Below are 14,536 nucleotides of genomic sequence, written 5' to 3' on the forward strand. Positions count from 1 at the left end.
GCCTCTTGATGTCAGCTTAAATAAACCGTTTAAAGATCACTTACGTGAAAAATGGAGAGAATGGATGTCATCTGGTTTGGTGAAGATGACAAAGGGTGGGAATTTTCAGAAGCCTGAGATCACCCTAGTCACCAGCTGGATTAAAGAAGCATGGGAGTCGATACCATCTGAAATGACTCAACGCTCATTTCTTAAATGTGGAATAAGTAATTCAGTGGATGGATCCAAAGATCACGTCACATGCGAAAGTGAGAATGACGCACAACAAAATGGAGAGCATGAAAACGATGATGACAGCTGCTACACTGATGATGCAATCCCTACAGATGAATTTATAAATGAAATGTTTGATGACTCAAAAGATGAAGAAGAATTTAAAAGATTTTGACATTTTGTTTTAAAATAAATATTTCTTTCGTTAATTTGTATTGTATTATTTACAATGTTATGGGACAAAATTAACAGATCACATTATACATGGACATGGCATTTTAGGGCTAGTTTTTAAACAAAATTTCTAGTTCACATTATATGTGGATTGCATTATACTCGAAAATATACGGTAGTTTTGGCTTTTTACAGCCTTCATCAGGTATCTTTTAAGAAGAGGAAACAATAATAAAAACTGAAGATTCTAAGAAACTGAGAAGCACAGATAAATTGCAGTACATAATTGAAATAAAAAATGTTGTATTAACATTCAAGTTGTTCTATTTTACGTGCCATTGTTTGTTGTATGCGTGGTAGCAGACTCTCGAGAACGCCAGTACTGAATAACAGCAGTATGGCTATCAGGGATTTTATAGCTTAAATTGTTGTCTAAATGTTCAGGATTAAGGACTATCTCCCCGGATTCCACTATCTTTCTTTCAAATTCATCATGGCAGCGGAAAATGTTTTCAGATCTATTCTAGGAAGTTGAGTGACCTTGAAATCATCATGAGGATTGTTAGAGAAGAGAATATGGCTGGATAAGGCACTGGCATGTGATCTTTTATAGGAGATGTCTCTTTTATGTTCTTCCATACGAAGTTCAATAGACTTATTAGTTTGACCATAATAAGGAACATTACAGTCACACCATTGTTTATATATGCCAGGATATTTCAGATTGTGATGCTTAGGCTTAGGATGGCTTATAAGAGATTGGATTTTCGTTGAGACAAAATTTTGGCTCAGATACGTCGACGATATTTTCGCCATTTGGCCGTACAGTCGGAAAGCACTAAATACATTCCTTAGCCACCTGAACAAACAACACAAAGGTATCCAATTCACCATTGAAATATAAAAAACAACTCTCTTCTGTTCCTAGACACACTCGTCAGATGTCTTTCCTCAGGCTGTCTCTCCTTCTCAGTCTACTGCAAACCTACACACACGCACACACACACACGCACACACACACACACACACACACACACACACACACACACACACACACACACACACACACACACATGATCACACATCCTCTTGGAGCATCCACCTTTCTCACGCTGTGTACCCCCCCCCCCACTGTCCACCCTGAACTACCCCTGTTCCCTGTCCTTCTTCCATGCCTGTTCTCTTATTCTCTATACTCATGCCGCTCACTTCTTCATTCATAACCACCTCTTCAATCTCTCCTGTCTTACTCTCCCACTCTTTCCACTTGATCAGATTCATTCTCTGTATTCACTTCTCTACCTTCCAGTAGCAACAGCAGTCTCTCCAAGTGACTCACACCAAAACCACTCAAATGCAGTCCGTTACTCTTATACAGTTCACTTTATCCTTCAAACTCATTCCATACATTAACAAACTGTACTCCTTTCTTCTCACACATTTCTGCTAACATATGATTCATAATCCTTGTTCTCTGCCTCATCTCACCACTGTCGTACCTATGCAACACATTTACTACCTTTCCTATCACACTAATTTCTTTTATCTGTCTAAGCAACCTCCTGATATGCAATCTGATGTGTTCTTTGGTCGCAATCAAGTCATTTGTACCTATTACAAATACCAACTGTTTTGCTCACTTATTTCTGATATCCAATGCCTCAATCACTCTACTCATTCTACCTTCAGTAAAACATACCTTGTGCATCCTCTCATCCAGCACACTTTATAATAATTGAAACTCCATAAAATTCCACTCACTGGTCTTTCATTACCTCTTTATACCCACATTATTTGTTTTCATCATTTTCACTCCCCCATACATTTCTTGAATTTTCTTAACTTCATTCCGCATCCTTTTCATCTCTTGCCTCATCCTAATCAATTTAACTTTCGAAACTTGCATCACATTTTCACTCTTAATCATTCTTTCAAATTTTTGAGCTTTCGAACCTTGCGTCACCCTTTAGCTTTCATTCATTCTCTCAATTTCATTGCCTTCCCCCACATTTGCATCACTTTCATCTTTCTTTCCATTGAGTATGTTTCTCAGATCGCTCGTTCTCTTTTTCAAAACTTTTTTAACATATTTTCACTGCTCTTTTACACCATTCTTCTCTATCAGATGAGCACTCATTCTCCTTATAGCATTCTCACTACTAACACCTTCAATCATCAACATATTAGCACTCATCAAATCCTTATTCAGCTCACACTTCGCACACACGCTCTCCTTTCATCTGCCTTAAATATCCACAGTTTATCTATGTAATCAAATGAGTATATATAGCACACTTCGCATTTCACAAAACGACTGAAGTCAAAGTTAAATTCCTACATGAACAAAGCTGTACCATCTTTCCTTTGCCGGTTACTATGCTATGCTCTAATATCAACGAATTTGTAAATAAATTTAATCAAAATATTCCACATACTAATAACACTACAAGTGCACTACCTTTATAGCAGCTCTTACTCATGAACAGAATATACTATTAATTATTTAAAAAATCTTATCTGAAACGGGAGCCCTCTTAACACCACTACTTCTTTGGCAACACAAGCCAAGAAAGGCTGAGAAATCTGAGTTTATATCAGGAAAAACCCTGTCAGCTTCATATGAGAATGGCTAACTCAACTGCAGTTGAAAAGCCCTTATAAATGTTCTTTGCATCCTAGACAGGATTCAAATCCAGGGCTTTCAAATTAAAGGTCATTGTCAATACCAACTGAGCTATAGAGGCTCTTTTGGTCTATAGACCAAGGATTTTTATTTTATCTAAAATTTGAACTAGCTCTGACCTCACCATTTCTTCTAATGAATGCCATATAAGAGCTACCATAGATCATTCAGTTTTGACAATGCCCTTTGGTTGGATAGACCTGGGTTTGAATACTCATCTAGGGTGCAAAGAACCATTATCAGGGCTTTTCAACTGAAGGTGAGTTAGCTGGTCTCGTATGGAGGTAGAGGGTTTTTCCTCCCAGAAACTCTGTTTTTTTTTGTCCCTCAGAATAGGCAAATCGGCCATTAGAATGCCTGTAATTAACATACATAATACACTACCTGTAGGAAACTACAGTATCTCCCCCTTCTGAGGGGCCATGAAAACCAGGCAAGAAACCAATGGACAAATAGTCTAGCAGCACCTACACACCAGTGTACTGGTTAAGGGGCCAACCCCATCCAGACACCAGCTAAGGGATGAAAAAAAAAATGTCATATAGGTTTATAGTCCTTCATGTTAGGACTGTCACGAATTAAATAGAAAGCACATTGAATTCCCCTATTTTAATCATTTTTGTTAATTTCCACTTCACCCACCTTTGACAAACAACTGTTATACACGTTTCTAGATATACAAAAGTTAAATCATAGTGATACACTCATAACATTTTGCCTGTAATAATCGAATATTATTAGTATTGTATAAATAACAAATTTAATTATTCAAATCTTGTATTTATATCTTGTTTATTATAAATTACTGTTTATGGATTCTATGTAAGAATTACATTTTAATGGATATTCTTTAGATATGTAGATTATTGAAAGTTATATAATCCATTTCAAAAAAGGATATTTACTGTTTTTCTTTTTCTCTCTCTTGTTTTGACCACCTATTAGTGGATGGATGGTGTTGCTGCCATTATATTTCGAGACTTTTCAACTTCAGATACTAATGACAGAAAATGGATTGTATTCGATGGTCCAGTAGATACCTTGTGGATTGAAAGTATGAACACTGTGTTGGATGACAACAAGAAGGTTTGATATTAGAAGATATTTTGATTGTGATGTATTTTTATTATTAGTAGTAGTAGTAGTACTGTTCTTGAATCAGATGATGTTTAATTGGATAATATTAAGCACTATCTTATCCAGTTAGACATTATATCCTCTAATTAGTTCAGAAAGGCAGTTGAGTAAAATAATGTTACTTTATGTCTCAAATGCTATCATTCTTTTCCTCCATTGTATGCAGTACACTCTGTTTCCTTTAAGGATCCAAGCTAGATAACTGAGAGGATATCTCTATATGGTCTATATACAGAGAATTGATGAGGGGTTCTGAACCAGTTTTCTTCCTCACTTGTTTTGTAATGTGCACTGCTATAGATATACAGATGAAAATAGAATGAATGAGGATGGGCTGATAAATTGAGACTTACCTGATCAAATTATATTCTGTATTGGCTTAAAACCACAAACATGATGAACAACATGAAGAAATGCCATACTAGCAGGTACATTGCCTAGTTAATCAAGGCTGCATTGTCATCAGAGGAACAAAGGCAAGAGAAAATGCAGCTACTGGAATATACTTAGTGCACATAGAAATGGCATCATCCGCATAGGAAAGATCATTGTTTGGTTATCAACTTGGCCAAAGTTATAGGCATTATTGACAGTTGGTTGACTGAGGATGATACAGCCATAAGAACACAATGCAATAAATGCAGTATCTTTAGAAAGAGAGAGAGAGAGAGAGAAAGATAGGACAGAAGGAACAGGATATGGGAGGATTTTTGCTAATGATAACAGAGGAAGCCAAAAAAGGGTATAAGTACATAAGGACAATGGAGATGCAAATGGCAGTTCATTTCAGGATATCAACAACATGATGAGTGTAGATCGAGTAATTATTGGAGATTTCAACTATGGGGACATAGATTAGGAGAAAGAATGGTCACAGGGAGGGGAGGAAATGGAATTTTTACAACTGCTCAGAGATAATTACATAATTGCCAGAGACAGCATATATAATGGAGGAGGACATATGGCTTGAGAGTGCTGCATATGGTCAGAGTATCAGAGAACTTTATAGTAACCAATTTGTGGAAAGTGATCATGTAGTCTCGACCAGGGAGATTACACTTTGAAACATTGAACTTATAGTTCTATTTACCTGTGCATTCATGGAATCTATTCAAGTCCTCCTTTATGGCCATAACATCTGCTTGACTCCGCATTGCTCTTCTCAATTTTGCATGATCTGCAAACAGCTGCATATCACTAGTTAAACTCATCCCAATATCATTAACATAGAAATTGAACAACAATGGTCCCAAAACTAATCCCTGCAGTATACCACTAGTGACTTTCCTCTTTTGAGATACTGAATCACTAATACAACTTTCTGATACCTATCTGATAGCCAGTCACTGATTCAACTCAGAAGTCTGTTATCCAATCCCATCTGTTTTGTAATCCAATTGTAATCTTCAGCTGTATTAAATAGGTTGTATGTTAATTATTTTCAGTTAATTTAATTTTAATTTCAATTTCATCCCAGTAATATTTTTATTCTAATACATAACTGCATGTATACAGGGATTCTAATGTAAAGGCATGTGCTCCTATTTCTTTGTTCAAATTCCTCTGTTCTTTGCTTACACTTATGATGTCTTAAAATATATTAGATGACCTATTTGTACAATAAATAATTTTAAGGACAAATTTCAGGAGTTCTGCAATTCCTGATGGAAATAAAGAATATGCAAATACTAAGATGTCAGTTAGAGGTATGTTGTTGAAGAGTGAGGAATATCAAAACTGACCATTAAATCACAGGGGGGTCATATTTCAGTTCTCTAATTTTTGAAATAAAATCAATTTTTTTTTTTTTTTTTTTTAAATAAAAGAATAAGAACAGCCAGTAAATAAAGTAAAGAAGATTTGAGAGAAACTTGGAAATTTTGTAATTATAACTTTCTTTTTAATCTACAATTGGTCATATAGGATATCCAAGTTTGATTAGTTTGGTTAGTTGAAATGTTGGTGACCTGCCAGTAACAACATAGGTGTTATGATCATAGAAGAATATTCTTCTTATGTGTATCTTCAGTAGTCTAATAAAATAGGGACATTTCTTTTATTAGTTCTTGCTATGCTTAGGATTTTGTTATTATTATTATAGAGAACATTTAATTCTGAGAAGGAGATATTGAGAGTTGGTGACCTTGAATGTGATTTATTTCTATCTTCATAAGAAAGATGGAGATGATGCAGTCAATATTATGGAAACAATCTAAATATTGGAAACTTTTAGGAACAGTTGAAAATTTTTGGCTTTGAGCTAGGATATTAAGTTCATCCTCTGTCAAGGAACAGTTAGAGAGATTAACAATTTACTTATTATGAGGAAATTAGGAAGTGTGTTAAGGCTTAAGTGCTGGGAGGACATTATGTTGGGGGGTTTAATGGACTATATAGAGCACTAGGAAAGGATTAAAAACTAATTTTTAATGCCTCCAATATTTCGTCTCAGTCACTGAGACATCTTCAGGGAGTACAATTAACACTTGTAACACACTCACAAAGACAACATAAGACTAAACGAAACACATAGATGTTTCATTTAGTATCACCATAAATCCTATCCAGGCGGAGTGGCCTCTAGGTGTAGGTGGCCTAGTGTTAAATTGTGAATGAAGCTATGTTATGTAATTTATTATTTTTCATTCACATTTAACATTGCTTATTAAATATTAATCATGGTTTATATAAAATTGTTTATTATTCTTTAATTAAGAATTACTAATTAAATATTTATTTAAAACCTGACCTATTATTAACTTATAAAATAATAATATGTTTGGAATTTTGTATAACTAAATATATATGGTGTAACGTAAAGTGTATTTTTATATTTAACTGTATACGTAATCAAAAGTTGAAGAAGTAGCTTAAATATTATGTTGTTCTTAATTGTAAAATATTTAATGTTATGTAATCACAAATGTAGTAGTAATAGAGCATACATTACATAAGCGAAATGTTTACGTTTAGTCTGTTGTCATGGAGACGCACGCGTAAACAACCACGAGTGGAGTAGAGCGTGGCGTTCGAACGTAAGGTGGGAGTGAAGGTCAGAGAGAAAAAGCAGAAAGAGTAGGAAGGTCATAGATAAGACAGGGAAGGGAGAGAAGAATTATTATTAAGCGAGTGAGGAGAGAGTTTTGCAGAACCAAGATTATAAAATCCTGAGGGCAGAAATTTATGAGTTTAGTGTTCGGAAGTAAACCTATAAGTAGTGAAACATAAAGTTTAATGTTATAAGCGAAGTCTGCTGTTGTTATGAAGAAAGGTTGATGCCGTAATCAGATAAAGGGAAACTGGACAGTCAATGCGAAAATTCTGATTAGTTCCAGTTAATCTGGATTACGATTAATTTCTATGTTGCCCTAGGAAAAGGTTATATTGATTACTTGGAGAAAAGTGAACAGGAAAAGATATTAGTACCTAATTATTGTTGTTTGGAATAGTGAAGTGCGACTTACAGTAATACAGTTTAAACTATGGAGAATATTTGTTATGTGTGTTCCGCTAATGTTAATTAAGTTAATTCATAAGTGCTCTCTCAATAATTTGATGTATTGAAGAATTTGTCCGGTAAGAGTAGTTGTATAAGTTTCTCTATTCTAGCATTAACTGTAATATATCTCCGATGCTCAAGGCCCGGGAATATATTTGCTTGGAATAATGCTTACGTAGTTTATTGCCTGCTGTGAATACAAACATTGAGCTGATAGATTTGTGAAGACTGAATAAAATGTGAAATTGTTATATTAACTTGAGATAAGAAGATTTGTGTGTTTTTTTTGAGACTGTGAATAGTATATGAAAGTTAGAACATTGAATTAGTATCAGTGACCTAAGAAGAAGTGTTAAGTTAATTGTATAGTTCCATTTTGAAATAGAGTTCTTGTATTTGTTAACCATATCATATATTAAATGTTTTATTTTGTTGATCTAAATATTGTGTTTGCCTGAATTCCTTATTATTGCACCGTTCATAAATATTCGAATCTTGCGGGAACCCCAAGTAAAATTGATAATAGATGATTCGGCCTAATGAGATGACTGTTAACTTAATTTAGAACTGATCCTACTATTTATATAGACTAATCTAAGAATAGGGCGGCGCAGTATAAATATAATTTTCCCTACTTTTGGATCGGTGATCATTTCGTAATTAGTTGTATTATTCATAAAAGTGACTTGAAACTAGATAGATTTAGAACACGACAGAAAGGAGTCGTCACGACACTAGGATGTAAACTGGGACCTCTAACAATTATTGTTTCCCAAATTTTGGGAAGTTTAATGCATTCATATTTGTTTAAGTTAGGTTGACTTCTGAGTGCCTCTGCAGATTCCAAAAACTTTCTTTCTTTCTTTTTCTTTCTTTCTTTTTTGAATTTGAATTAAGAAAACCACCATGTTTCACCATAGTAAATTCAAAAAAAGAAAGATTGTTTTTGGGAAATGCAGCAGCACTCACAAGTCAACCTAACTTAAACAAATATGGATGCATTAAACTTCAAAAATTTTGGAAACAATAATTGTCAGTTTACATCCTAGGCTACTACAAACACCCATAGAGGGCACATCACCTAGATTGGACTTATGGTGATAATAAATGAAACACGCATGTGTTTCATTTAGTATTGTGTTGTCTTTGTGTGTGTGTTACAAGTGTTAATTATACTCCCTGAAGATGTCTCAGTGACTGTAATGAAATATTGGAAGCATTAAAAATTAGTTTCTAATTCTTTCCTAGTGCTGTCTGTACTCCATTAAACCTCCAACATGAGGAATTAGGAAGTCATTGTTTGAGGTTTATTTTTTCAGGTGATTTAAGTCTATGATATGATATAGAAACTAAAAGTTTCGGTGGATGCAAGCATAACAGCATAACCAACCTTATGGGCAACCGTAGTAAAGGTGGAGTAAGCTCCAGATCACTTTTGCTTAGTATTTTCCATAAATGTAAAGCACATCTCCTAGTGGACATATATGATAAATAAGTCTTTGGTTCTCTATTGTAATGCATGATGGTTTATTTATTTTCAGTTACAATCTAAAAATGATTGAACAAAGAATAAAAAAAAAAAAAAACTAAACCATACTATACTGACATTGGAGGTCACACAATCTCTCAGATACAGTTTACTGTCAAATATCACAAACCTTTACATAACGTGTTAGACCAACTGACAGCAAAAAACAGTGGGGAATATCACTCGTAACATATGAATGCACAGCTACTCATGACCTTCAAGTTATACACTGAATTGTGCGAGAATATTTATATTAAGCATTTTGCTTGTATCTGTCAGGTCAGCTGCGAGCTTCTCAGGGTTAAAGGTGCATTAATCAAAACTCTTGCCACGTATATCAAGGGATTGCCATGATAATCAAAACCGCATTAAGCAAGGGATACCTATATATATATATATATATGAGGAATTCATATTTGTAGTATGATATTTTATTGTATATTCTTTGTGTGTGTGTGCGTGCGTGCGCACTTTTTCATTGTAATTTAGTTCAGTTAATTATTATTATTACTATTATTATTATTTTGATAACCCCCAAGGGGTCAACAGACTCATTGTGAGAGGGCCACTCAACCAGCAACATATCTGTCATAATAAACTTTGAAGTTATTTACACTCCCTGCATTAACAACGTATCAGCAAGAGAATTAGTGGTGGTTGGTAGGACAAATAATCTAAGTGGACATAAGAAGCAAATCAGGGTGAATATCAGAAGGTTATTGAGAAGAGTGAAAGATAACAGTATAGTGAGAAAGGTTGTTAGTGTGTTTGCCAATGTATGACATTGATGAGTTGAACCAGAGAGCCAGAATCATAAATGGTATGCTAGCAGAACTGTGTGAGGAGAAGGGAGTGCAGTTTGTGGATGTATAGCATATTTGAGGGGAAAATGGAATTATACAGGCATGATGGGTTACATTTGAATGGTGGCTTTGGAATGAGTACACTCGAGAAAGTACTGCTGTATGGAAGTACTGTGTGTGTGTGATACAAGCAAGAGATCAGAAGTAAGAGCTGAAGGGAAAAATCAGGAGAGTGGCATTGAAGAGGCAGAAGTGCTTGGCAATGGAAACAGTAGTAGTAGTGGTGTGAGAGATGAAGAGAGAATGGGAATGCAAGAGGAACAGAGAAACGGGAGAGGCCCTGGTGTACAGGGAGAAATGGTATATAGAGAGAGTGGATTTTGAGAGTAGCAGTGATTGTGTGTATGGAAATGGAATATATTGTGATGTGGGTGGGAAAGTTGATATTGAATGGATATGTGTGTGTGGTAAGTGGTGATAAAGGTGATTGGGCAAGGACAGGTGTGTTGAGGAAATCACAACAAACAAGTGGCTTCGATAGGACTGGCTTTAGACCTAAAAATGAACTGCTGTGTTTGTTTACAAATACTAGAAATAACAGAAATAAGGGAGATGAAATGGTTTCCCTGATTGAGTTTATTCCCTCCAAAATCCTTGGAATAAGTGAAACATGGCTGAATGAATATGATATCTTAACAGGAACACAAATGGAAGGATAGTATTTTTTGCAAGAATACAAAGGACAATAAGGGGGGGGGGTTCTGCTGATGATAGCAGGGGAATTATGTCCACATGAGGTAGACATGAAAGAGGGAAATGGTGGCAATGGTTATGATCCAGTGTGGTGTAATGTGAAGGTTGACAGGAAGACAAATTTAGTTGGATGTTGCTATAGGCCAGGAATGTGGAGGGTGGTGATGAAGAAATGTATAAACAACTTGAGTGAATAAAGGAAGGGTAATTATTATGGTCTATTTTAATTATAGGCTTAGATTGGAATAAAGAAATCGTATTTGGGAATAAGGAAAATTAATTTCTTGAGTTCGTTTAGAGGTAACTATCTCAGGCAGCATGTAAAGAAGAGCATGGGAAGACTGAGTGTTTTAGATCCAATGAGTTCATCAGAGGATGTAATTGTGAGTGAGGTTTCACACTTTCCTCCAGTTGGTGAGAGTGATCATGTAGTGATCACCTGGGTTGTGGCTAGCCATATGCAGACTTCTGTAAGCAAAGGATATATGTGGAATTATAAGGCTGGTGATTATGACAGCATGGAGATATAGCATGAAATGAGGAGCAGAGTGGTAAGGAAATACATGCTGCTTTGGAACCAACAAAAAAATACATAACAGCATCAATGTGTGAATGTACTTTGAAGGTTAAAAGGCTGAATAAGTTAGATGTAAAATGGAAGAATGAGGAAATTTAGCATGAAATCTAGAAGAAGGTACTTTGGAAGCAATACTAAATAATAATGGTAATAATCATTAGTATGAAAACGTAAGTGGAGTACGAGCAGAAATTGGCAAATCAGGCAAAGAAATATCATAGGAAGTTTCTTAGATGTGTGGCAAGTAGAAATAAGAATGATTATGGTAAGATGATGTTAATAGACGAAAATTGTTAACAGTAATTGCCACAAAGGACATTGCTGAGGTATTTAGTGATCAATTTACGAGTGCTTTATTCTCATCAGGATGGAATCATGAGAAATTACGTTTAGAGGACATAGGAGAGGATGGCTTAATTATAAGTGAGCAGGAGGTATTTGAGGAAATAACTGTCCTTTATATCAATAAGGCAAATGGATTTCATGACATATAACCACACATCTTAAGGAAATGTTGCATGGAATTGGCAAATAGCATTCACATGTCTGTTTAATACGAGTCTCACAACAGCACAGCTTCCAAGGGAGTGGAAAGAAAGTAAAATTGTTCCGCTGCATACAGATGATGATAAGGCTGTGGCTACAAATTATAGGCCAATCTGTATATCTAGAGTTGTGGTGAAAGGATATATAAAGGATAGATAAAAGAAGTAGGATACAGAAATTGGTTGATAACAGCAGTATTCTCTGCGGTTTTCAACATGGGTTTGTTAAAGAGAGATCATGTTTTACTAACTTATGTATTATAAGAAAGTGATAAATTAATTGAAACAGATGAGATTTGATAGATGGCGTTGATTGAGATAACTCGTAGTAGAGGTTGAGACAGTTGTATCAGTTGAAACAGTTGTAGGTGTCCTCCCACAATGAGTCTTCGGACTCCTTGGAGGTGTCAGGAATAATAATAATAATAATAATAAAAGTCATCTGAGTTGTATAAGTGACTTGTTGTCAGATAGACAGAAAGTTGTATATGGCAGTGCAGTATCCCAAAAGAGAAAGGTCAATAGTGGTGTGCTGCACTGGTTAATTTTGGGACCATTGTTGTTGAATTTGTATGTTAATGGTATTGGGATGGGTTCAACTAGTGATATGCAGTTGTTTTGCAGATAAGGCAAAATTGGGAAGAGCAGTGCAGAGTCAAGCAGATGTTAGGGCCTTATAGGAGAACTTGAACAGATTGTGTGAATGGATAGGTAAGTAGAACTGTGAGCTCAATGTTGTAAAGTTTAGCGTTTTGAAGTTTAGTGAGCAACGATGGGATGCAAAGTATACACTTGGTGGAGAAACTTTAAAGGAGGTAGAGGAGATGAGAGATCTGGGAGTAGTGGTGGACAAGGACCTGAAGTTCAGGGGGCCACATTACACAAGTTGTGATGTCACATTGGATAATGGCAATGATGCATAGGATTCTGAGATGCAGAAACAAAGAGGTACTCATGCCACATGGATTATTGTGCACAAATTTTGTTACCACGTTTTCATGGTGTTGAGTGTATGTTAGAAAGGGTGCAAAGAAAATTCACAAAGGTGGTCAGTTGTCTCTGGACTGTGCAGTATGAGGACAAATTGAGAGAATGTAAATTGCAAACCTTCATGAATAGGAGGAAGAAGGGAGGGATATGATTTATACATATAATCTAGTCAGGGGCTGTTATCATTTTGACATAGAGGAGATTTTTCATAGAATAGGTGAGGGGGTGTAGAACAAGAGGACATCGCTGGAAATTGTATAAGGAGGATGTGAGCAGAGGAGTAAGGAATAGGTTCTTTGCATGTGGAGAGTGGTTGGTAAGTGGAATGCATTGCCTGACTGTTTTGTGAATGTAGGCGCATTGAATCAGTTTAAGGCATGGTTGGATGAGCATTATTTACAATAGTGTGGGCCTACCACGATGAGTTTCCGACTCCCTAGAGGTCAGATGTTAATAATAATAATAATAATAATAATAATAATAATATCATCAGCAAACAAATGAAGATATGCAGTCAGTCCACAGTATATATCATTTATGAACAAGTTAAACATGGGGCCCAGGAATGGAACTGTTGGATACGACACTGCTTACCCCTCCTTTTTTGAGATAGTACTCCATCATGTACAACTTGCTGGTATTGTTCAGTGAGCCAATCTCTAATTCCTCTAACTAATATACTATCTATTCCATCCTCTGCAGTTTGTACTCTAACTTATGATGTGTTAATCTACCAAACACTTTTGCAAAGTCCAAGAATATTACTGTATATGATCCTCCTTTATCTAACACACCCTTCATCTTGTCATAAATGTATCAATCATAATGTAACTAATTAACATATTAATATCATAATTAATATGTTCATTATTATCTTTAAAGGAATGTGTGCAGTAGACTTACTTCTAATATGTTAGTTAATTTAATTGAATCTTTCCTCATACAGAAATCAAGTCTCCAATAAATAAATAAATAATATATATATATATATATATAATATCAATAACAACCTAAGTTTTAATCTCTCTGATGCACACATTGCCCCTGTTCAATACTGGTGCACTCGTGACAGCACATAGTCGACTTTTATTTGGAACTCAAGCTCGCATTACTGTTTTCAAAATGTACCACTGTCTTTTATACTAGTACTGTTAATGCAGTTTTTAAGCCTGTGTTTTTTTTTTTTTGTATATTTCTTTGATTATGATACCAGAAGAAGTTGATCCAGTCAATGAAACTAGTAAACTAGTAGTATCTTTTTAAATAAACCATGTCACCTCTTCACCTCTTTATTTCTCGGTATCAGTCATTTAAACTAATTAATAATATTTTCTACCAAGTAAAAATGAACAATCAATATATATATATATATATATATATGAATGGAGGTTCATCTACTCGGTTCTTAAACATATTTTTAAAAAGAATATTTGACACAAAACATACTCTCGGTTTTTTGTTTGCCAAATAAAGTACATTATCTCAAATACTTGAAGAATCTCTAGACAATGAAAGTTGGCATCTCTTTAGCACGCGTGGTGAATCTCAAGCAGACCAAATCCAATATAACAACAAATTAAAACTTATTAGAAAATTTGGAACCTTAAAAAGAGTAAAATAATCTGAACTTCTCA

At 35.1% G+C, this 14,536-nt stretch overlaps 1 protein-coding gene across 1 annotated transcript in view; it reads left to right on the forward strand.

Moving 5' to 3' along the window:
• The window catches only part of LOC150108468 (dynein axonemal heavy chain 7-like), a 990,001-nt gene that overhangs the window by 381,517 nt on the left and 593,948 nt on the right, over positions 1-14,536 (forward strand). Inside the window, exon 19 of the mRNA XM_090390473.1 lies at positions 4,016-4,156. Within this exon, the coding sequence (XP_090246599.1) occupies positions 4,016-4,156 (141 nt within the window). The remainder of the gene's footprint in view (positions 1-4,015; positions 4,157-14,536) is intronic.

Source organism: Typopeltis vanoorti, chromosome 3, assembly GCF_054136105.1.
Source record: "Typopeltis vanoorti isolate ZY-2024b chromosome 3, IOZ_Tvanoo_1.0, whole genome shotgun sequence".
In the NCBI taxonomy this organism is placed as follows: Eukaryota; Metazoa; Arthropoda; class Arachnida; order Uropygi; family Thelyphonidae; genus Typopeltis; species Typopeltis vanoorti.